At 40.4% G+C, this 25,860-nt stretch overlaps 1 protein-coding gene across 4 annotated transcripts in view; it reads right to left on the reverse strand.

Moving 5' to 3' along the window:
• Positions 1 to 25,860, reverse strand: part of fam184ab (family with sequence similarity 184 member Ab) — a 128,554-nt gene that overhangs the window by 54,860 nt on the left and 47,834 nt on the right. For all 4 annotated transcript variants that reach the window (XM_071467906.1, XM_071467904.1, XM_071467908.1 and 1 more), the window contains 8 exons: positions 23,576 to 23,695; positions 22,257 to 22,415; positions 19,751 to 19,990; positions 19,471 to 19,554; positions 18,381 to 18,632; positions 13,351 to 13,486; positions 11,769 to 11,950; positions 6,908 to 7,093 (listed from right to left, as the gene is read on the reverse strand). In XM_071467906.1, coding sequence (XP_071324007.1) covers positions 6,908 to 7,093; positions 11,769 to 11,950; positions 13,351 to 13,486; positions 18,381 to 18,632; positions 19,471 to 19,554; positions 19,751 to 19,990; positions 22,257 to 22,415; positions 23,576 to 23,695 — 1,359 coding nt within the window. The remainder of the gene's footprint in view (positions 1 to 6,907; positions 7,094 to 11,768; positions 11,951 to 13,350; positions 13,487 to 18,380; positions 18,633 to 19,470; positions 19,555 to 19,750; positions 19,991 to 22,256; positions 22,416 to 23,575; positions 23,696 to 25,860) is intronic.

A 25,860-nucleotide genomic window follows, 5' to 3' on the forward strand; every position in this document is an offset into this window, starting at 1 on the left:
GGTACAGTCCCTACAGTCCCTAATCTATGGTAACTTGAAATAATTAAAGCTGCGTCACTCCATCACTATAAAGTTGTTATGGCGAACGTGTTAGCAAAGAGTTTCTTATTTATACATCCTGCAGACACAAGAGGAAACTTAGCTTTCATCTGCAGTTGTGGTTGTGTCCATTTGATTAATGAAACTTTAATAGTCTCTCATTTTATCTCCGTTTTGGTCTCCATGAACTCCTGGGGGAAGTACCTGGCCGTATCTCTGCTCTCTGCCTCTTTCTGTGTCTGATGTTTGGCAGGTAGTCTACAGTGTGTATATTATGCTGAAAACAGCTGCCAGCTGCCACTGGAAACAAGACTAATGAGAGTGGTGAGAGTCAGCCAAAACAATGAGCTGAAAGAGCTGAAAGTAACTGTAGAGGTGGGTGATAAATCTCTGTTAGTTTATCAGAATGGGCAACACCTTTTAAACCAGTGTCAATACATAAAAATTGATCAATTTAACAACTTTAACCACTTTTCCTACATTTTCTACAGTAAAGAAAGTATAGGTAGTAATTAAGTCATTATTTTGTTTTGACCAGCTAATGACTGGGATGATGATAATGCTACCAACTGTCTATCTAGATGTCTTAAAGGTCCCATATTGTGGAAAGTGACATTTCTTGTCCAATGAGCTGTCAGGACTTTCATAACTTTGTGATGTCACAACGAAGCAGTCACCACCCTCAGCCATGCCCCAAGCTCAGCCCAACAGGACCCACGATCCAGCCTAGCAGGATTTGGTTTCTGAGTGCTTACATGAAATGTGCTATATTTTTATTCGATCACTAAGAAAACACTCAGCCAAATAAAATACTCTAAGAGTACAAAATATTTGACCTTTAATCATAAATACAGGAAGCAAATCAGTAAGCACCTCAGGGTAAAAGCATCTGCCAGATGTAAATGGTCAAAAACTTGGTCATCTCATTAAAAATCTAGATAGTATGTGCATTGGTTTAAATTTCCATTTCACTAGTAACTATTAGTAAGACATTAAATATATCAAGATATCAAGATATCAGAGGAATCTTCTGGTCATCGACAAACAGACAAAGTCAGAGGGGGAGGAATCTAACATGACACATCGGGATTCATGTCATACCTTGTGGCTCCATTTAGAGGGCGAGACCGAGGTAGAGCCGACCTATTCATTTAAATTCCAAACCCAGCCTTCTCACAGACAACTCTCATTATAATTTAAAGTGATGAAAGAATGGAGGTGATGAAAGACAAGATGATTAACTGGATGTGATAAAACTGGGATCAGACAAAAGAATCGAGTGATGAAGAATGGAGAGATGAAGACTCATTTCTTCTCATCTGTCTAACCCGTGATTTAGCAGAAAAGGTATAAAACAGATAACGGAAGCGGCAGTGAGTGAACAAGGAGTGAGTGAATACTGCTACTTGCCCTTCTCCTCCTCCTCCTCCTTGCCACTCTTTTCAAATGGAGCATTTCAGCTCCAACACTGATGGCATAAGCATGAACAGGAGTGAACAATACCAAATCATTGTGCAGATCAGAGCATAGCAGGGGGAAATATGTGGCCATGAAAATGACACAGAGTCACAGAGGAGGAATTCTGCATATGGAATGCATATCTAATAACTATGGAAATGCCTAACGCTCTTCTCTTAATGCAGCTGTCAGCTCTGATTGGGTCTACTGTGGAATATCATTTAAAACAAGTCCTCATTATGCAACTTTGATGCAAGAGAATACTTGATCACTTGCTTTCACATGGCTGTGTGTGACTGGAATAAAGGACTCTGTGGAGATTAGGCATCATCACACTATTTCAGGCCGGTGGAGCTGTACGCCTCGGCTGCAGTCAAATTAGTGGTAGTCTGAGGTTTGGAACAGCTAGACCTCGGGCTCATTAAACCGTCCCAAGGCCCAGTTTGTAATTCTAGGGGGCAATTTCAGTGTTTCATATCAGATACAAAGTTGCCATGATACTAAGATTTGGTGTTTGGTTCTGAATAACAAGCAGAAGAAGGAGCATTTATTTCTGTTGAGCTGTGGTCATATTAGCACAGGTTATTTTGTTGGAGTCTAAATGTTATGTTATAAATATCCTATATGATCATATATTATATCCTGCATTATCCTGTAATTGTGCAAATATATCTTTACAAACAAAATATATATTCCTGCCAACATTTTCACACTGTTTCATGAAGAGCTGGTGGCAGCAAAAAACCTCCTATAAAAGGCAGGAAGGAGGAAGACGAAAGTGGATGTAGACAATTATCTTATTTTGTTGTGACTTGTGAATTGGCTGCTACATTTAACTTTGTTTACTTTTTCTGACACTGACCAAAACATGGAAAACCCAACAACATGTAATGCAACAGGATACAAAAATAATCCGATTGATGTGACATCATATGTGCAGTTTTCTCAAAATAACCGGCAGTTATAAACTACAGTATAATATGTTCTGCCATGGTAGTGTTTATTACAAGACTGTTGCACTGAATGTTAAAAATACATCACACTGTGCAGGGTTTCTTCTCTAGGATTTGTCTCTTTCTGAATGTCCAGGTTTTCTGGTTCATGTTAAAAAAAACAAAATGAAAATGTTCTGGATCACAGGACTGATAATGATATGAATCAGGTGTTTTCTCTGAAGGACCTTCATGAGGACAGATTTTTGTTGAGCTGATTTTAGCTGAGGAGGAAAGATAACCCTCACAAACAGGAACTCACATGTTCTTCCCAAGAGCTAAAAAAGGTAAAAGGCATATAGAATATGCAGCAGACAAGCAGCGTAAAAGCGCCATCTAAGAAGTGAGTGTATGCTGTATGTATGAGCTTAAGCCCTGTTAGAGCAGACACACTCTGCGCTAAGTAAGTAGCAGTGAAATATTTATGCTGGAAGTTTTAGAAACACACACACGCAAACATTGACTGCGAGAGTCACGTCCCTTGGCCAACGCTCACATCCATCTTTCTCCATCACATCATTTTGTCCTAATTTTGATTACTTTACTTCATTTTATACACTCCAGTTGCAGTTTTATGTGCCACAAATGTCATCAGCTTATGAGTTGGGCCATGAATTTAAATCTACGGGTCCCGCACCCTTTTAAATGCCAAAACACCACACCTGTTCCAAGGCCTGAAAACCGCAGAAAAGTTTAATTTCTCCATAAATTATTGCAGAACTTTTCAAATAAATTCTCCATAAATTATTACAGAACTTTTCAAAACATTTCTCAGATGTTTTATTGTATATTTCCACACTTTCTTCTCATTCAAGTAGCGTGTTAATCTAATTACTATTCCATTGTCTCCTTTGTCTCCTACACAGTGACACACTTTTAGCATGATGCTAAAATAACACAATACAGCATCAACATGCTTGTGTCACCTGTGTGACTCACCAGTCAGGCTGTTCATGCTCTCGTCAGCTGCCACATATCTGAACTTTTGTTTTCATTGAGAATTTATTTCTATTTGTCTTTTTCGGATCTTTTTTGTAACATTTTATTGCTGACAGAAGCTCCTCCAGGTTACTCACATTTCCACCCCCTCAGGTTATGCGAGCTCATGGGTGTCCTAGATGACATTTATAGGTGACAAATATAAATGTGCTCCCACGTCAGTAGGTTGCATTTCCTCCTTTTGAGGTTGCCAGCTTCTTAGTCACTCTCACAGCCCTTTTGATGTATTTTAGTCTATAGACAACCTCTGCAGATACATTTTTTCTTTTTTGCTTGTGTCACCTGTCATGCCTACGTATAATGCTGTATTAATTTTATACCCCAATATCAATGTGTGCTCTTTTATATAACAATGTGCAGAGAGATCATAATTTCCAAACTTATATTCCGTATCTTAAAGGAGCTGCTTGTTCACTGACTCATACCTTAGATTTGGAAGTTACCTCTTGCTCTGCACCTATTGAAACTGATCATGATATATAAAGACGAATGTTTTCTGTCTCCATCTTCAGCTTTACACATCATCTTAATCTTGTTTCTTCGTCACCCATCCTGCTGCTACGAGCATCAGCTTCACTGACTCACGTCTGCAGTGAAGAGCTGCTCAGTGACGGTAACAGCTTGTCTGTTTTAGATGTTATTGCTCCTTTTTCTGGTAAAGATTTTTTAAAAAGTTTGACTTTATTTCATCACTCTGTCATGGTTTTAATAAATACACTCAGGCAGCCATTGAACCTAACAAAGTACATTTACCGAAGCACAATAACACTGCTGAGGTACTCGTACTCAATATAGTTATAATTATAATATTTTTTTTCCACATTAATTATCTCAAGACACCTCAGATTTACCTTTTGACACTTGTGACAGGGACCCCAACCCATAACCACTGGACCTAACTGTTCTTACCTAACTAATAGAAAGTAGTTAAAACTATAAATATACACATATCAAACCAACCTGATATTCAAGCTACATCCATTCCCTATTCAACCTGTTTTAAAGAAGCCTCTAATCATAGTTACATCTTAGCCCAAAGTCTATAGTGTTGTCCATATTTAATTAAGAGAATATAAGTATGACTTTTCTCTAAATCTGCATAATAATCTAATCTATTCTTCATGAGAGACGCACCAAAATGTTAAATCTTGATTTCACTGCCATAACAACTTTTACAGTCAAGGCTACAAACTGTATTTTTTTTATAGACAGAGAGAAAGAGTTTCAGAGGAAATAATGAGGAGGACATCGCCTGTATTCTTCTGCCAAATTAAATGAGTGGCAAACTCTGTATTCAGTGTTTCCTTTCATAATTTTGTTCATGTCAAGAAAGAAAAGCTTTTGGAACAATATTTTGAACTTTGTGAGACAACAAATTCACAGTTCAGGGTCTCGAGGCAAACAGAGTGAGTAGCTGCTTTCCAGCTCTTGTAGCAGATGGTGCAATCAGTGAACAATGTAGAATTAGCTTGGAGGTTAGAGAGACAGACTTGTGACTGGTTACTTGTTGAAATCCCTCGACCAGCTAATAGAGTGTCTTTGGGGAAGTAAATCTGAGGAACTGAATGGCAGCACCGGCAGGAAACAGTAGAGAAGTGTGGTCATTCTCTGGGAGGTAGAAGTTTCCTTCATTACCTGGATTTTTAATGTGGATACCTACGCCAGTGTCAGGGACAGTATAGGGTCACTGGTTTGTAGCATATGCAGACACCACTGTCTGTCATTTACAATCACCACTCATTAAATAACAATTGTAACATCAACAGACTGAAGTGCTGTGACAGGTCCAAATCTATTGGCAGGCCAGAAGGCAGAGAAACTGAGAGCTGACAGCTTGTATTTTGACTGAGTCATCTCTGAATATCACACTGATAGATTTTATACTAGTTAATATCAACATTCATTCCAACAACCTGCGGATTAGCAGTAGGTGAACAGTGGATTCTGGGTAAGAAATTGTTGAAATTATAAAAGCGTTTATTAATGAATGCATTCCAACCCCAGTTTTCCTAGGAATGCCCTTTAGGTAGTGAAACTTCTTGCATCCAGTCACTGCAATTAACATTAGCTTTCATGTAGACCCACAACCACGCTCTTTAACCTTCTTTTAGTTGGTTAAAATATTGCTGTGAAAACATACTGTTTACTGCACGGGCATTGATGGCACTGGACATTAAAGGAGCACTACTTCTTGCAGATTGGACGCTACAGTGATTTGGTATCGGAATGTGACGAGACAGTCCGACCAGGCCAAGGCTAACTGGTTAGCATGCTAACTTCAGTTGAAGAAAAGAAGTGATAGAAATAGAAGCCATACAACAGGTTTGCTTTCTACCACTGGAGACAGCTCTTAGTGCGCAAAAGAATGAAGTTTGATGCAACATTTTTTTCTGGACTGGTAAGTAAACAGCTGTTAATGCTAACGTTGGCTATGTAGCAATAGCAAAACTTACAAATAGCTCCTTTAAAAATAGTCTGTGAATGTAGTCCAGGGTTTTGTGGAATCATCCATTTTAAATGTGATGATCTGAACTGAAGCAAAAGTACCAACACAATAGCATCAAAATGATTACTAATGTTACAAGTTAGAGTATGTGCAATGAAAATAAATAAATAATGTTGTAGCTGCTGGAGGTGAAGTTAACTGAACTTACTTTACACACAGGTGGCCGTATGAGAGAGTTGGTAAATCAACACTGAGGCATCGTATTTTGTCTTTCAGCTGTAAACTAGTGACTCTATCAACTGGATGCAGGTCATGAAGCAAAGAGCCAACATCAAACTGTTATTGTCCAATTGTTATTGAGTGAAAGTATAAAATTGGACAACACGGAAATATTAAAGCACAAAATTGTACTAAATTAATTTTCACCTTCAGTGTCTGCACAGAGAGTCATCCTTCCACCAAGCTGCAGAAAACAAACGTCCCAAGGACACCGTCTTTATGGCTTGAGATGAGCCCCGAGCTTGATGGTGCAGTATCAATTAAAATATACAGCTGCTCATTTTTATCTGGCTCTGAGCAATAAACTCTGATTACACAAGATGCAGCAGTCTGAAAATGAATGTTGTGTATTTTTGTCCATTGTGCAGGGTGAAATTTACCATCTGATGCGCCCTCTGTCTCACGGATTGAAATGGATTCTTTTGTTTTCATCGAAGCAGGGACAACATCTTTATCATCCTTATGGATGTGTGTGTGTCAGATGTTTCAGAAAAAGGTAGCATTCATAATCATAATCATCATCATTATCATCATCATCAGCAGCAGCAGCAGCTGTGAGCCTCCATCACATTAGAGATGGACAACACTTATTTATCTGATATACCATTTTCAATTCAAGGCCAACAACTGCTTTGTATGCTGGTCTAACCTTGTGCGTGTATGTGGGTGTGTGTTGGTGGGTGTGTGCACTCACAGCCAGCAAGCGGTTCTTGTCCTTCTCAGCACTGTTCAGAGCGTTTTCCAGGGTCACTCTGTGTTTCTTGGCGACTTCTTCCAGAGCTCGAGCCTGGCTCTCCTTCATCTGGCTGGCCTCCTCTTCATACCGAGCTCGCACATTGTTCATATCCTTCTCGTGGGACACCTTCTCCTCATGCAGGGTCTGACAAACAGAGAATAAATATTCATGCACACGCATTTAAAATATGCTCAAAGGTGACTGATATAATAGAGAATACACACACACACACACACACACACTCACACAGAGCATTCACACCATATGCTGTATTATTCAGCCATATTGCCAGTGTTTACTGAGCGACAGCCAAGGAATCAATACTCCACTCTGTCTGTCTGTATCTGCAATTTTGTCTTCTGTTCCCATCTTCCTCATCACCTCAGACTCAAATTTGTTTTTCCTACAGCACTCAAACCCAGCAGCTGAAGACAGAATACTCTGGAGCACACTCCATCTGCGATTATTGATAATGGGGTTATTGATTATGGAGCTATGAAGCCTATAATCAGTTGGCTTCCAACACTACCATCATTATGATTCTAAATGGAGTTGGTGTTGCTGTCAGTCGCTGCCTTCTCCATCAGCAGAGACAGATGCAGTTGACTGACCTTTTGCTAAGCTCCAGGCCTCTTAGTTACTGTTGCTACGTTGGTCAAGCTGATAACAGTGGCAGATTGAGCACCAGAAAATCGCAGTTATTTTTGAAACAACGGCTCTTTGATTTCACACAGAGAGAAACCAATGACCACCAACCGTTAGTTTTGTCATCTGAAATGACCACTACAAGATGTTACCAGATGTCTTTTATATGCACTTCTATCTGAACTCGACGGCCACATACATGCGATGCTCAAAGACTCAGACTAAAGCTAAGAGGCTTTAAAGTCTGCGTCACTAAATATTACAAATAAAAATGCGTCTGTTAATATAATAAAGCCTAGATGCAAACTTTAGAAAATATATTAGGACAAGCAACAAAAAGTTTTGCTTCATTGCTCCTAATTTTCAACAGTATGTTTCAGATATATTATGGGGCTTTGAGAATTTGGACTAACTAATGTGTTTTGCAAATGTAATGCTATCTCAGATAACTTTGGCTTCGTTTGGCCGTGGTTGTAAAAGCAAACTTCCCTCAGCCCAATAAAAAAGTAGAACAGAGCTGCAAACGTTAGCCTGAACACTGGTACACTCACATCCTGGCTCCCAAACAGAGTCCGTCCTCAATGAGGCTTTTTCTAAGGTAACCTGTAACCCCACAAAATTATGTAATTAGCTAATGATTTGCTAACTCTTGACCTTTGAAATAATGCCACCTGTATATTACTATTATATGCTAGTCAGCTGATGCTAATGTTTGCACTCTGAACACAGAGATATCAAAGCTTGACAGGCCTGTCATGTATAGTTAAGGCTGATAAACTACAACTGCACAGACTGCTCGTTAGAGGGGTTTAGCAAACTGTTAACTGGAATACATTAAAAGCATGCTACATAATTATTTGCTAATTATTAGTTTTGAATAAGAGGAGCTGTAGTTCAGGGGTTATTTGATAGGATGGACTGAACACAAAAGAGCAGCCCTAAAATCTGAACTAAAGGGGAAACAGACACAAATGAGGAAAGTAGTAAAACATAGGAATGAATAAGAGCCAAAAGTTGTGGCTTAGAGGAGGAAGAATGAAGTCCTGCTGACTTAAGTTGTTGCTACGCTCCACATATTGTGTAACAGAAACACAAGCAGACTGGCAAGAACAAATACAGTCTGCACCAAGCAACAGTGCACTGAGTTTGTCACTGGATTGCTGATATGGTATGAGTCGAGGTGAAGGTCACAGAAAACAGTTTCCTGGGAAACTGAAAAAAAGTCTAATCTGTAGCTCATCTACTTTTGGTTTAATCAGGGGAGCAGCTGTTTCTTCATTGCACGGCTTTAACAAAATTTTAATTAGCCAAATCTTGCCAGAAAAGCCACATGGGAGTTGTTATATCTATTACTTGAGCTGACATCAGGCACAGGAAAAGTAAGCCAACAAATTCTCTGTGAGAATATTTCCTGTAGGAGTGTATAGCAAGATGATTTGACTGCTAATGAGGTGAGATTCAAATCAGTTGCAGATGTTTTTGTTCGCCTCAGGTATTCTGCTGACATGTCTACTGTATCTGTAGCAAATAACAGTGTGAAAGTTTCAAGCCTTTGCTTTGAGTTAGTTCACTTCCAACACTTGTTCTTTTCTGCTTGTTTGACATTCACAAAAATGTTGACAGAAAAAATAAAGATAACAAGAAATAAATTCACTAATTCGGTATTAAATTTGTGGCATATTCTGCTGAATGCTGCATATGTTCCTTTATCACCTGAGCTAAACTCAAGCATATGCTGCAAAAAAAGCTCCTTGAAGGTGAGCTCAGCTGAAGACAAACCGAGATCACCACAGAGACCTTGGGGTTGTCGGGCAGGAACCAAAAACCTGCACAATTTACATTCTATTCAGCTTTTACCAGAGTCACATTAACTGTGCCATCAGGGGGCGTAACCATATTGGTATGCAATAACTGTTACAAACCAAGGACTGTTTTGGAAATCCACTAGGAACTGTCCACCAAGCTGGTCAAACTGAGCACGACTGCTGTGATATCGTATAACAAACCTGAAGGGAGAACATCTCCACAGTGTGAGATAAACAACAGGGCTTGCAAACATCCTGGGAGGTTAATTTCTCCTCTTGCAGAGAGGACAAGCAACACAAGGCAAAAAAATAAATAAAAGGAAAAGACAATGGTAAAACAAGAGAAGGGAAAAGAAAACCAAGCCTCCCATTATTTTAACAACCTTTCCACAACTTTTTATAATTGAGTCAGTGCTTGTTTTCAAGCACAATTGATCCAAAAATCACTACGAAGTGTGAAAAAGTTGGAAAACAAAGTTTGACATTAGCAGACTTGTTTTTTTAAATTCAACATTATTTAATTAGAAATCCCCAACTGACATTACTTTGACCAATAACCTGATTACCATGAATAATCAGTTTAGAACAGAAATCAGAGACGTTGCTACTCCCATACAAAAAAGGTGCTGTAAAGTTTAAGTGGTGCGGGATCTTTTATCATCCTCAGGAAGACATTTAAATTCACAGCAGCTTCGCTCGGTGGGAGAACGCTACCCGCTCACAGAGGATTACAATGCACAAATGTCAGAGATGGATGAGAAAACACACATGAAGCAGCAACACTTGACATTTACCATCAGATGTGGTTGGTCTGCTGACTTCGCTGTTCTTTAAATCATCTGACCTTTAAGCTTCTTGGTTTTTAAAAAGAGGACTGTTACTTTTTTTTCTTCCAGTATGTAAATGCAGTGATCAACATGTTTGACTCTTTCAATAATTTGATGACTGCAGGTCCAGTTTTTGCTCTCTTTTGTCCACAAGGCATAATAAGCTTTGTTGCATACATATGATGCATTTTCTTCTTAATCTGATGGAATGAAAGCAACTTGAGGATCAGAAAGGTAAAGAAAGACAGGAAGATAAGGGAAAAGGGGGAGTTTTGCAACACATATTGCACAGCTGCAGTATATGCTTATACCTCAACAGCCACTAATTCATGTCAAATACTCTTTTACATCTATAAAGACTGGCTTTGGGCAAAATCTCTCAAGAGTGCACAGGGGATTACTGGCTCTGTAAAGTCACTGAAATTTCAGTGTTGAAGAACTAAAATAAATCAGGAAAAAAGAAATACCAACCAGCAGCAAAGTAATAATTCAGTTTTCCTCTCAGTTTTGGACAAGTAAGTATGAGGATTGCTTCACAGCCCAAACAAACGGTCTTTTACTTTTTGGCTTTTCTCTGCAAAAGGCTGAATTGTAGGGATTAGTGAGGAAAAAAATGATGACAGCAATGACAGATGACCTAGATGAAGTAATGCCCCATTTCATGTCTCACAGGAAAGAATATAAACTTCCTACTTTTCCCCTCATCTTTAATGTGACAAATAGTTTCTCTGTCTGTGAAATTAAGGGCTAAGACAAATGTTAAAGGTCCTATATTATGTAAAGTGAGATTCTCCTGTCTTTTTTAATTATAAACCAGGCCTAGGTTCTATATTAATGCTGTGAAAGTATCAAAGCCTCAGTCCACAGAGAAATGCACACAGCCTGTATTCAGAAACTGAGCCTTAAAATCAGCCGTCAGGACTTCTGTAACTTTGTGATGTCACAACAAAGCAGTCACTGCTCTCAGCCATGCCCGAAGCCCGCCCCACCCTAAACCCACCCTACAGACTTGCAAGATTTGTTTTGATTTGTTTACCTGAAATCGGCTATATATTTTATCCAATCACTCAGAAAACAGTCAGTCAATCAGAAGAGAGGCTCAGATCCTCCCTTCTGATTGGCTCACCAACCTGTTGTTACTAGAGCTCCAAAGAGAAGCCTGAGAGAGGAGATGAAAAACTACATTGAGATGGTTTTGGGTTTTTATAACCACAAACAGATCCTCTAGTGGATATCAAAACTTCAAATAAAACACTGGAAAAATACAAAATATAATATGGGACCTTTAAAACATCTTAAGCTTGCATCCTAATTGTCCCTGTCCGTCTAAGTTGCCATGTTTTTTTTTTCCTTTCAATACAAGGACTTTTACACATCTTTCCTTGTCATTCTTGTATTTTAAAGATGGTAAACAGGTCTGGAGCAAAGTATACAGAAAAGTCCAGTCACAGCATCTTGACGACTTATTGGCTATTCAAAACACCGTTAATCCAGCCTGGTGTGAATACAAAACACGCCACCACCAAACACACACACACACACCTTCTCCAGGGACTGGATCTGTTGTTTCTGTCTTTCATCCATGGCCTGGCCCTGGCTCTGCAGGGCCTCCCTCTCTTCTTCCATCCTCAGCACCTTGTCCTTCAGCCGGCTCCGCTCGTTGTCCAGGTCCCTGATGGCTGCTTCCTGAGTCATCTGGGTGGCCTGCAGGCTGCTTATCTGACCTATGGCAGCACAGAGCCGACAGGCGTGAGAAGGATGTCAAACAGTGAAGCGATGCCATCTGAATAACCAACACGTGCCGAATAAACCTGTTGTCAGTAAATCTCAATTTATAACTTGGTCCTGGATTCAAAATGACTTTTGTCTTTGGAGTGAATCTGCTTAGCCTGACATTGTGTTAGACCAATCTTATTTTGTTTTGTTTTGCTCTAACCAATCAATAGTGAGCGACATATCCATCATCCTGATGCCATTTGCACTCGACATGGAAGCTGCAGTAGAGGTTGTTAGGAACAGGAACTTGATTTTTCAGGACAATCAAAAACAGTTCAGGGTCTACGTTTTGTTATTCCTGTGAATAAAATGTTGACAGCTGTGTCAGTCTCATCCATACTGCATTTTCCTGGCCAGGTTTCTGTCACTATTTTCCAAGGATGTAGTTGTCTAGCTAGATATCTATGCAGTGAGATTTGTTGACATTTTAATGCCATCTATAAAGCTTATTGGTTGCTCTCCAGTCAATGGAAATAACCATCAGATCTAAACAATAAACAAACCAAATTCATGAGTCTGGAACAAGGCAAAAGTTTACTGGCTTCAAAGGATAATTCTCTGCAGTTAATCTCAGCAATTTGGTGAGTTAAATGTTATCAGAACTAACAGAAAATGGCTTAAACTACAAAAATAATTTTATTAATGGACTGTAGGCTACCAGCAACACTTTCAACCAACCAACCTTTGGTCCCAGTGAAGTTTAGGTGTTAAATGCGACTATCATAGCTGCATCTACCAGCTGGATCTTATTTTTGTTCCTCTCACATGCAAGCAGCTCCAGGGGAAAGTGATAAAGCATTTTCATTGGGCACGAGGAGCTCATAGGAGCTAATGGCCCGAACATAATTCTGTGCTAAGTTGCTGCGATTGCTCACACATTTCAAACAGTAATGTTTGTGCAATGCTGTTGTGCAAAGTACTGACAGAGAGACATCAGGAGATATTAAATCAGATTCTAGCATGCAACAATTTACCCAAGTGAATGTACATACACACACACACACACACACACACACACACACACACACACACACACACACACACACACACAGACACACACACACACACACGCACACCTTAAACTGGGCATAATTGATGTGAGAAGGGATTCGCCAGCCTCTCAGGGACTGGAAATACCATCAGCTTGGATATACAGCAATATGCCATTAAAGAGTTACAGACCATGATGCCTCAGACAAGATGAGAGGAGCTGTTAGTGGATATGTTTGATGTGTTTGCACGACAAATTCAGGATGTGTCTTGAGGGTGGCAGAGGTGCATAAGTGTTCACTAGCATTTTAACCACAAGTCCACACGAGAGGAGAAGAGAGGAGCTTGAGGGTCTTACTGGCTTTGAGCAGTATTTCCGTTGCTTGCTGCTGAACTCGATCTCTGGCTGCCTCCAGTTCACACTCAGCTTCCTTCTGACGGATCTCCACAATCTCTGAGTTCTGGGTCACCTCATCCAGCTGCTTGGTTAAGTCCTAGAGAGGAATCAAATCAGCACAGAACAGAGGAGATGAAATAAAAGTCTGATTACACTCAGCGGCCACATCTGACTCCAACAACTATAGAGAGAGGAATACGCTTATTATTTACTCACTGTTTAAGTGACTCTTGCACATGAACAGATTGTTGTATCTCGCTGTCAATCAAAATATCAATAGCCCTGGTCCATCCACTTTACGCTTGGATGTAACCCCTCCCTCAGTGTTGTTATTGTGCATCATAATCAATATTTTTATATGAACAATGCATCAAGTGATGAAGTGAAAACAACGCAACAATGTGAAAGAGTTTGCTCCCATGAACCTGCAGGGTATTACCACCTGAATGTGCATCTGGCCTCAGCTTTATGTGGTTTTATAGTGAGTTATAGCTCTTTGTTCAGCTGTCAGCTCCACAACTTTACTGGTCAGGCCCAGCAGGCAGCAGTAATCAGAAAATAAATAAATAAATAAATAAACATCCTAAAAACCCATTGGACTCTACCTGCCCAGCAGCAACAGCAGACAGACACAGGTAGAGACCAGCTGGTGAACACAGTGGAGCATTTAACAACTATTAGAACAGACATTTCCCTCAAGAGTTGGTGGAGATCAAAAATTGTCTAAATGATATAATCTAACCTCTAATCTATATAATATAAATGTCTTCATGACACTGATTGTTTAACTTGAGATAAAAAAAACCAGCTGGTATATGTTTATGTAGCTACACTGAAGTCAACAGTGTCAGTGAGTTCTCAGACGTCTCAGACAAGCAGCATGAGGCGTATTGGTAGCAAACGACTAATAATGACGATCAAGTTTATAAATGCTGACTGCTGCTCAGTTAATAAGAACTAGTCTTCAGGGAGGGATTCCACACACACACACACACACACACACACACAGCTGTGATTTAGCACTCTGAAAGAACTCATGAGAGGCAATTTCACATCTTTCAATCCCATCAAACGGTCTGCCTCAAACTTAATTACTGCTGCTACGGCTAAGACAATGAAATCTCAGTATGGTAATAACCACTGAGGAGTCACACACAATTTAGACTTGATGTGTGTGTGTGTGTGTGTGTGTGTGTGTGTGTGTGTGTGTGTGTGTGTGTGTGTGTGTGTCTTTGTGTTACAATGTATACATGCATGTGTGGATGTATGACCACTTGAGTCTGGCTCCAAAGGTGAGTCAATACCCATAGACCTCCACGTCAAAATGTCCAACTTTACAGCAGAAATAAATGTTTACAACTGTATGGAGGATTAATTTTATATATCTCATCAGTTTAAGCTTTATTAAGGCTTAAAGTTATGCATATTTGAGGGCGTTTCGCTTTGAGTGACAGGTGGGTGAGCGTATGCTTGCCACAAACCAGCACTGAAGTCTCAGCTCCACACACGGCCCACCTCTTTGCCCATTTTTGGATTAGTTAGGCGGAGTCCGGCACCGTGGCTCATCAGTGTCTTTTAACAACAGAGCTCTGTGGCACAGAGGAATATGATATATCAGGCTGCTCCTCATTAGCAGGACTAATTAATTGTTGGTTTTGATCTTTACATGAAATTGGTTGACAATAAGAATTACTAAATAATTTCAGTTAAGTTTAGGTTTAGAGCTGCTGTCAGGCATATAGCTGTTAAGGTTAATGGCTCAGGAATACATTCTACCAGTGGGAGTCCCCGCAAGTATAGTGTACATCTGTGTGTGTGTGTGTGTGTGTGTGTGTGTGTGTGTGTGTGTGTGTGTGAGGTTGGAGTAGATGGGTAAAAATAGCTTAATTAACTGTATCTCTGCTGATTTATCTGGGCTAAAAGAAGAATCCCACTGTTGCTGACATTTAGTCATTACCTCTGATTCATATTTAAACACATGAAAAACACACACAAAACACACCCGCACACACGCTCACACGCACGGCCTCACTTCTGTCAATCATTCTTATTGCACCTGGCTGAATCCTGCATTTCCATTTAAATATAAAAGGCGCTGAAAACTGTGCTTTGGATGATTTATTGTTTTATCTCACTAAAAGCCTCCACCATCCAGCCCAGACAGGTTTTACCTGAGAGTGAAGTATTTGGTCCAAAAGACGGCGACAGCAGCAATTTAACTTCGCTTCAGAGAAAGTATTTCACTTGGGGGATTGTTTGTAATATTTGGCATGCATGTTCCCACGGAAGCTCGTGAACAGTCAGCCATTAATTACGCCTGCCTCAGTTACTGTGAGTGATCATTTGCTTGCATTTCTCTGCAGATTCTTCCCACTAAATCATAAGCTAAAGGAGGAGGACAGAGAACACTGGAGCAGGAAGCTGTGGCATCCTGACACCAAACACAAGTGCTTTACACCAGTGTTAAGTTGATATTTCTACCCACGAAGTGTGCCAGTTTAGTAATTACGCCTCCCGAGACCAGGGGACATTTTGATTTGGTGTAACGTTTTAATTTTCCAGAGTGAAAAGAAATTTATTGAAGAGAGTCTAAAAATATCCCTTGACTACCCACATGGAAACCAAATGATGACTAACTATAGGCAAGAGGAACAACAAGATATGAGACGTGTGTTGTCAGGATCAAACCAAACATTAAAGCATCTGCTGTGAGCTTGTAAAGGTTAAATTAAAAATCTATTATCTCTCAACAATGAAACTCTCAACAGGAGTTGAAGGATTAAGAGATATGTTCGTGGACTGAGGCTGTTATTAGGAGATTATTGTGATATCACATTGACAGCACAATATATCAGCTTTGTGTTGGATGAAAGATGAAAGATCGTTTCTACTCTCTGATATCTCGCCTGGCATCTTTGTATCAAATGAAAGAATCTGGAAGAGCTGTCAAGTGACGTTGGTTTCAAGCCCCCTGCTCTGTTATCATTGCTTTATCTGGGTTACAGTTAATTGCACTGATAACTAATGAAATTATTAACTCCAGGCATCTCCACAACCACTGCTGACCTTGATCATATTCTCAGTAACACTAGGAGAGAAGGGGGGGGGGTTGTCTGTGTAATCAGTGGTAATTTCACAGAAACCGCAGAGCATATCACAACAACAAAACAGACCTACTTAACCAATTCCCCCACAGCACATGTCAACTTTATTTTCAACGGTGGCTTAATCATGTGAGTCTACTCCAAAGACATTACGCAACTCAGAAAGTACCATTCTAAAAGAAGAAGTAGGGATGAAAAAACATAGCTATCCTATTTATTTATTTTTTTACCATCACATGAAACAAACACATTATTTCCACAGTGAGCTCTTGGCATAAGGTTTGTGATTCTATGTTAATGACCTTATTCAAAATGATAAACCCAGGCTGTCAAAAATATGGTTTTTATCCCAACAGATCTTAAATTGTTAATTGTTGCTTCATTACTGTGAAAAAATGTCTGAAGAGCAAAGAAACACTGTCGATGGCTGAAAGAATCACATGTTTGTGTACGAACCAGGCTTCATTTAGCAGCCATAAAGCTCCAGGCTCCATGCAATGAAGGACTGTGAATGCATGGAAAGACGTGATGCGATGTGAATTTTTATAAAAGGTTATTTGTGCGCTCTGTGAGAAGCCTCTAACTAGGCTGAGACGTGGCCTAACCAGCTACTTGAAAGATACAGGCAAAGATCCAGATGGACTCTGTCAGTGTGGTAATTTAGAAACAGTCTGGCATGTCATATTTCCCTGTGATGAAAACAGATGTGAAGGGCAGCAGCTATTCAGGGACTTAAAGGATCTGGGACTTTGTTCTTTTTCTTTCAAGTCCTTTTTTTTTTTTTCATCAGCTTCCTGGAAAAGCAGTTTTAAAGTATCTACACTCCACTGGCCTGTATGTAAAGATATAAGATGAATAGGAAACATCTGAGTGTGGAGGGCAGCATAATGCCTCGCAGCGTGCAGCCTGTCGGAGATTCATTAGAAGAAGAAGGGAATTCACCTGGGACAGTTCAAAATGTTTCAGCTGGAGAGTCTCAGCTTCTGGTGGGTGAGTTCTGAGTTCAATCAGAGGTTGAGCTGCCACACAAACCCACACCCACACCCACACCCACACCCACACCCACACACAGTAACGATTGGTCCGTTAGTCACTTACTAGCTTATATCTACAGTTGATAAACTGGCTGTTTGATGTAAAGCAACACAGACAGTTTAACGACATCTTTAACAAAAGATTAAAACTAGAGATGGGAACTACATCAGTTTAATGCAGATGCTGTTTGTAAAATGAACAGTGTCTGATGATGGCAGTCTGGAATTAATCTGTTATCTTGGTTTGGCTGTCAGACACTATTCTATTTACTCTTTGACAAACTAATCCGATCAGTAATAAATGCAATAATGTGTAATAAATAAAATGATAAAACAGATATTGAGTTGCATCTTTTTTTATTCAATGAAATGGTTTCTATTCAAGCAAATCTAAAAAAAAAAAAAAAACTACACCAGTACATTGCAGTTTCTTAAACCCACACATTTGCTGAGTTTCAAGTGATCTCTGTCTGGATGTTTAATGTTTGGATGGTGGTTATAGTCTGAAATGGGCTCAGGCTCAGGGTTTGGACAAGTGACAGATGAATGTGCTTTAGGCAGTTTAATCTGTGAAGAGTAGTATCAACTGAGGAATATCCACACAAAGTGGATATTTCTTGCACTCTATCTTTTTTGTCCCAGATAACCATTATGTTTTATGTCTCTATTTTATATTATAGTCAATTACTGAGGACAAATTTTGGAGGCTGTCCATAAAAACTGCGTCAGAATACGGCTGGTCAGATTTACATTTGTTCTATTAAATTACAGGTTGTTTCACCGTCTGTGTCCTCTCAGGCCTTTGGTAGCTCAGTTACAGCAGCAGCATGTGACCTGTGTGGCTCAGACTCACCTTGATGTTGCCCTCAGCAGTGGTGAGTGACGCCTGAAGCTTGTGGGACTTCTCCCGGTTTTCCCGGGCTTCATCCGTTACCCTGGCCAGCTCGGCCCGCAGCTTGCCGAGGGTTTTCTGAAGCGCCGCCTCCTGAGTCTGAAACTCCCGCCGCAGCTCGGCCTCGGTGCGTTTCCATGCCAACAGGTTGTCGGCAGTCAGCTGCTGGGTTCTCTTCATGGCCTCCAGCTCACGCTCGTAAAAGGCCTGAGCCTGGGGACAGAAAAACCGGTGTGAAATTATCCATCACTGTAGAAAACAACCAAATCTTAATGGAGATATTAAACATAAAGCTATAGGCCTAGAGCACTGTGCTTTGTTTGACTTTGGCCCCCCCTTTTTTTTTTCTTTATGGAAATCTGGATTGCAGTTTGAACAATCTGATAAGCTTTCTCATCACAATGTGATCTCATGCCCAAACAATTGACACAAGTGACAGCTGAAGCCAAAACGAGTTGGCTGACAGTGCTCGCTGTCAATAAAGTTGGTTTCTGCTGGAATTAATAGCTTCTAAATGTGGTATTCAAATTGTGCACTTCTGCTTCTGCTGTACATGAATCTGCACATCACAGCCTCGCTTTCTGCAAGGTCGACATAAGAGCGCCAATGAATGCAATTCTCTGCCTTTTCCAATGATTACTTATTCAAGGATGTTTAATGGAGCAACAGCACCTTGGAGCAGAATCAGCTCTGGTGGCTCCAGATGAGATACTGTGTGTTTAAAGCTGTACAACCTGGTATAAAAACATATGTGGACCTTTTGAATCTGTGCAATGCTACAAAAAGTTATTAAAATGGATGTTTTGAATATTAATTAAATTTTATGATTCAGGAGCATACTGTTAAACTCGAGGTTCACTATGAATGAATGACTACATGATCCAGGTTAATAATTACCATGCTGTCCTTTAGTATAGTGGAAAAGTTGCAGACGTTTCTCATACAATACTGTGCAAGACAGACTCCATCATCATGCATTAATTAACTTTATGTATAAATGTATTCTCATTCTCAGACCATGTGATTCGAGCCTGATGGGTGGTTGTGGTACCTTGCTGAGTTTGGCCTCATACTCCTCCACCAGTCTCTTCTTGTCTTGTTTGAGCTCCTCCACCCGCTCTGTCAAAGAATCCACCTGTAACAAATCAGTACAACATGTGAAGGACAGTTCGGCTGTTGAAGCATCAGGTTAATTCACTGGCTTCTACACAAACAGTTAATAACTCTGTAATCACTGCTGTCCCACTTTCTGCTGGTCTTTCCCATGGTGATTTAGTTTGTTGCTCTGGCTTTCAGGAACTGCTCTACTTTTGCAGTAGTTGGTGTGTTACCTCAGCCTTATGGAGCTGTCCCAGTTTCTCCTGGTCTTTACTGTAGTTTGCGTTCTGGCTCTGGTGGCTGCGGAGGAGCTCCTGGATCTCCTGTCTGTGCTGGGCCTTCAGCTCTTCCAGAGCAGCCCTCTTCTCCTGCTCAAACTGGGCCTGGGCCTGGCTGAAGGTACGCAGCTTCTCCTCAAAGGACCGCCGCATCTCCTCCACCTCCCTCGACATCGACACCACACGCTGCGTGTGCTGCCAGAGAAGACAGGAACAAAGGCCTGAACTAAGAGGAGGATTGATTTATGGGTTTCTAGGCTTCTTACTCAGAGGGTAAACTTTTTAAATGCTCCAAGCCAGGTGGTGATGTACTGGCTCAGGGGAATTTGACCCTCTGGCTGCCAACCTGTCTGCTCTAAATTAATACTGAAAACCAGCAGGCAGACTAAACAGAAACCAACCATTTGAAGACTAAGCTATAGATCAGGGTCCAAATATAACACGAAAACCATGATATTCCAATGGTGTAGCATGTCACTATCAAACACCTACTGATGCAAATATTCAATTCTGATGAGTCACCGGGCAAATAATAATCATCTCCGGATTTACATAGTCTCATACCTTTCATTTAATTTGGCTGCACAGTCTGAAATGAGCATTTCATCAACTAAAGCAGCAGATAATTACACATTCAATTGCACTAACTCTGAGGTGCAATTTGTACCTGAACACAAGATCAAAAGGTTCATTTGAATGGTGCTTTTTGTGGAGCTTGTGGAGCTCTCAAGCAGCTCTGGAATTAAATAAATATTAAACCATTGATAAATGAAGTTACAGACAAACAAGCCGAGGTCAGAGACCTGAGAGCTGCTGGTCTTAGAGATACTGAGAGCAGGTGCAGGGTGTGGCAGACAGCGTTTTCTTTCCTAAGGTCAGGAGCATCATCAGGTATTACAGTCTCATGGCAACACTGTGTATGTTCTGTCAGTGTCACTAAAAATCAACCATCCAGTTGTCTTTCTCTCCCTTCACTAGCTCCTCAACGCAGAGCTGCACATCCTCTACCCTCTGTATATATGAATCCACACCAAAATGTCATCCTTCTGTCTAATCTGTCATCGCCTGATCGATTTCCATACACACATGCGGGGAAAAGGTCATACGCAGCCTGACTTAGATACTGTAAGTGCACACACTGTGTGTTGTCCTGATAAATAATAGACACAGCAGAGTTAAATTACGCCATACAGCACTCCTCTGACATTCAGCACAGGAAAAAATCATGAACTATTTCTAAAAGTTAGTTTTTAGTCACTTTAGGACACATACAGTCAGCCAATGTCAACACAACGGCCAATCACAAACATGTATTTTCACTGTGCGTATGCTTTAGGAGAGCAGAGGAGGAGAGGAGACTAATTCATGCTTCATGTTCATGGGTAGAGTGAAAAGCTTGTGGACATCTACAAATCCTTCGAGACGTATTGAAATCCAATTGTTGTCAGCAGAATCCCTCTCTGCCCTCAAAAATCGTTTAGAGAACTACCTCTTCCAAAAACACTCATCTAAAATGCTCTTTCTCTCTCTCTTTCTCAATATATAAAATAAGTAAACAAAATAATAAATTGTCATTCACTTGGCACTTTTGTTACTTTATGCACCTGCAGACCTTGTGGCACTTGTGTCAGATGCAATATGGAACTGAGTGTTGAGTCACTTTTTCTTGCAGAATTCTGCTTGGATTGCTCCTCGTGTGTGCTCTGCTTTGGACAGAAGCATCTGTCAAATGAATATGTACTTTGAGAAGGTGTAAATGCATCTGTCTCTTTAAGACGGGTGGGTGATATTTGCTTCTCCCAGCTGTAACTACGTCTGTCAACAACCTGGAAACAGCCACTCACAGTGCCTACCCACTGTGATGATGGCAGCTGATGTTTCTCTGAGAAATGCTCTGAACCATAAAGTCACACAGAAGACGCTCTATGATGCCTGACCACAAACTGATCTGTGTGAATCATCCACATGACTGTGTTGGTTCATGGATAACTGTCAACTAGCTTAACTGTTATTGCTGTAACTTAACTATTAAAATGTAAAGTTATACTTCTTCTGGTGTTAAAGTGCAGTTACCAAACAGCTTCAGGTGCATTTCCACCATTAAGAGGTTGACGCTAATTTGCATGTAGCCTGAGAAGACAAGGACATATTGAAATCATGTTTATGATCTGGCCAACACAGATGCATCATCATCTTTTTATCTGGATAGAAAACGCCTGAAACAAACAAATTGAACATGGGGTCTAAAGGAGCCCTGATCACTGATGCTGCATGAGTGAAATGACCAGAAGAAAGAGGTGATGTTGAAAGAGCGACTCTCCAGCCTGACAGCAGGACGGACTAACAGACATTAGTACCGATTACCTGCAGCTGTGACTGCAGCGTCCTGCAGGGCACAGCTTCCGGTTACCAGAGACACACACAGAGACACCACACCGCATCCCACCGTTCCCCTGACTACCTGAGCCTCAGTGCAGAGCTGCATGTCCTCCACCCTCTGTCGGTAGCTCTCGAACTCAGCCAGCGCCTGTCTCTTCATCCTCTCGTGGAGCTCCATAGACTCCTCCAGGGACTGGATCCGCCTCTTCAGGTCCATCTCATCGCTGATCTTACTTTTGTACTGGAACATACATGAAGGATTCATTTAGTATCCTCCAAATGTGTCGTTTGAATAACAGAACGTGTTTGGAAATGTTTAATCTGCATCTACAATCATAGGAAACATATGCCACATAGAAGGTGAAGTATGTGTGAAAAAATGCCTTGTGTCACAATGTTAAAAAAAGAAAAATCGTTCAAAATTCCTCCAAACTCCATTTACATTTTTAGATAATCTAAAAAACAAGCCAAAAAAAAGGCCAGAAAATATAAAAAGAAAAGTAAATAAAAGTAGAAAAGTCTCCTTGGTGACTCTGTGATTTCAGCTTTCATTAAAATTGCAATTTTAAATAGACTGGCTGACGTGCTTAGACTCCAGATATTGCTGTGATTTAGCTCATTATGAAAAGCAAATTAAAAGATTAAATGGGTACATTAAATTCAGCTGAATTCTCTACAATGCATTCAAAGCACACCAGTAAACCTCCCCCTGGTAGACGGTAGAAGTATAGCATGTAAATGTCAGTATATATGAGTTTATCTGTTCACGCTGCCGTCAGGGAAGCAAGTAATTCTCATTAGAAGTGATGACATATAGAAGTAAATTATTAATATTCAGCCTTTTAAATATTGATGAGGTTGTTTTGAACATGATGTCAGCTCTCTGGCTATCAAGTGGATCAGCTGCTAGGAGATAGAGTGCATCTACAGAGGAATAATGTGTGTGTCAGCCATCAGTGACTGTGAGATATACACCAGTACTGTCTCATTGTGACTGACCTGAGTCCTTTTGGGTGTTTAAGTCCTCACATCTGTGCCAAACAGTACAAAAGCTTTGCACTTAACCCTCCAATTAACCAGAAAACGTTATTTATAGCTCATCTGTCAGTCACTCCAGAGGTAATAATGTGCATTTTCTTATTCTCCCCTGGAAGCAGCAATTGATTGCATTACTTATTTAAATTAATATTCATTTACACCCACAAGACTGCTTTCTCTCCTCATTTCAAATGTCTGTCATGTCAGCTCCCTTCCATCTAAACTGCGTGAAGAAAAAAAAACTTTTCTGACTTTTCGCTTTTACTCACAGAACAATGGCTTTGAATTTAAAAGTGAGACAGCAGGACCCAAGTGATAAAAAATAAATGCAGAGTGAGGATGACTGAAGAAAAGAGCATAAACCTGTAATATCTTCTCTCTGGTCTCGGAGAGGATCTGCTGCACCTCTTCCTCGTGGGCCTCCTTCAGAGTGGCGATGGCCGCCTCGTGTTCGTCGTTTTTCGTGTTCAGTGCATAGATAACCTGCGCCAGAGACAGAGGAAACCCTTGAGCGTACAGTGTGAAAGCCCATTCTGACAAGCTCAGACTGCAGTGTTGGGCATATTTTGTTCAATCCTTAAAGTGGACCCTAATAGATAATAAAGCAAACAAAATAAAATAAAAATGAAATAAGGCAGGTAAACATTAAAGTGTGAGGGTAAAGTAAGGAAAACATGGGTAGAGTAGCAAAACAATGAGATAAAAAGAAGGCTGATGTTGATGTGTTGTTTTTAGAAGGGAGATGCCAACGCTCGATCCCCTTTAAATTTATTCTCTGTAAGTTAGAAAAGCTTCTCAGAATAGTATTTAACCCGACTTTCATATCTGTAGTGTTCTGCGGTTTTATGATAATGAAAACTGACTATTTTAATTACACTGTACATATAAAAGCCCAACTAGGGACAAGAATTGAAAATTAGCAACAGCTATAAGCTCTCCGTACAAGACATCAGTTTCATGCTTTGTATTGGAACTATGTTAAATTGCATCGTTAAATAAAGGAACTACAACTAACCGGAAAAAACAAACAAACAAAAAAAAAAAACTAAAAAACTTTAAGAACCAAAAACCATCACAATATAGTTTTACAATTTCCTCTCAGGCTTCTCTCTGGAGCTCTAGTAACAACATGTCGATGAGCCAATCAGAAGACAGGGTCTCTGATTGGCTGACTGTTTCCTGGGTGATTAAAAAAAATAAAACAGATTTCAGGTAAACACTCAAAGAAATCCTGCACTGTTGGATGGTGGGTCCAGATGGGCCGTGGGGGCATGGCTGAGGACAGTGACTGTATAGTTGTGACATCACAAAGTTACAGAAGTCCTGGCTCAGTTTCTAATTACAGGCTGTTTGCATTTCTCTGTGGACTGAGGCTCTGATACTTTCACAGTATTAATATAGAACCTAGACCTGCTTTACAATCAGAAAATGACATGTAAGTCTGACTTTATACAATATGGGTTCTTTAAACGATGTAATTTCTGCCAAGAGATCATCATCTACCCAGTATGTAGGCAAACTCTTGTCAAAGCTTACATTAATCATTTATTACATTATATATTTCCTCACATCAGCTTACAGATCAGCTATAATGAAGACATGAAGCAGGCAGAGAAATGCAAATGACTGCTGTATTACTGCGCACAGTGTATTCCAGTCCGCGCCTTGATGTTTCAAGTATTAGCTCGGAAGTATCAGTGATGCCCCACAGTCATAAATTAGAAATCGGTTGATGCCTTGTATTGCTGGGGATAAAAATAACACAAGCAAACTGTTGTGCATGAGATTGACCTTTTAAATCCGTCCCAAAAATACATGCAGCCATCCAGAGAGCTGTAATCTGACAGCACAGCGATCCCCTGCTCACAGGCTGAGAGAGAGAGGGAGAAGAGAAATGGGCTTTACATTTCCACATGAAAAACCATGGCACACTCTTCCCCATGCTTCTCTCCCTGTCGTGAGAAACAAAGCTATGTGTTGCCTTTTTGAAAAACCCCCAGTCAATAATTCAGCACACTGAACTGTGCCATGGTGCTAAACAGCCTTTCTTTACTTTGGACCGAAGTCCGTCAACAGAATTAGAAAAGGGAACACCGAGAAAAGAGGCGAGAAAAAGGAGGGCAAGAAGCTTTCTCTCTGGGACAATGACATCCACTTTTTTATGCCTTGCTATGCCTTGCTGAGAGATGAAAGGATTTAGCTTGACAAGTGGTGGTGTTTTTCAAATTCCTATTTGTTTATTCCCCACACACACTTTGTTTTCGTTGACAGCCACAGAGTTCAGTAAGAGAAACTAAGACACATTATAATCAGGAGGTTGTCAGCCACGGGACTCACCCCCTCAGTCGATTGTGTTGGCCTGTTAATGGGAATAAATAATAAACACGGTGCATGTCATTAGAGTCACAGGTATTTGGTCATAAAGGGGGACATGAATTTGTATGCCAGATTTCATGGGAATCCATGCAAAAACTGTTCAGACATGTAAATCATCAGAGGAAAGGTCAGCGGATCACGAAAATCAGTAGGTTTCAGCCTCTGGGGATCATGAATGTGTGTAAAAAAAATTCATGGCAACGCATCCAGTGTCTTAGTAGCCGGACTGATCCATAAGGCCACACTGCCATTATTATGGCAAATAATTCACA

The sequence above is a fragment of the Trachinotus anak genome, unplaced genomic scaffold (genome assembly GCF_046630095.1).
Source record: "Trachinotus anak isolate AG129_WGS33_773 ecotype Australia unplaced genomic scaffold, CSIRO_AGI_Tana_v1 ptg000031l, whole genome shotgun sequence".
NCBI lineage: Eukaryota > Metazoa > Chordata > Actinopteri > Carangiformes > Carangidae > Trachinotus > Trachinotus anak.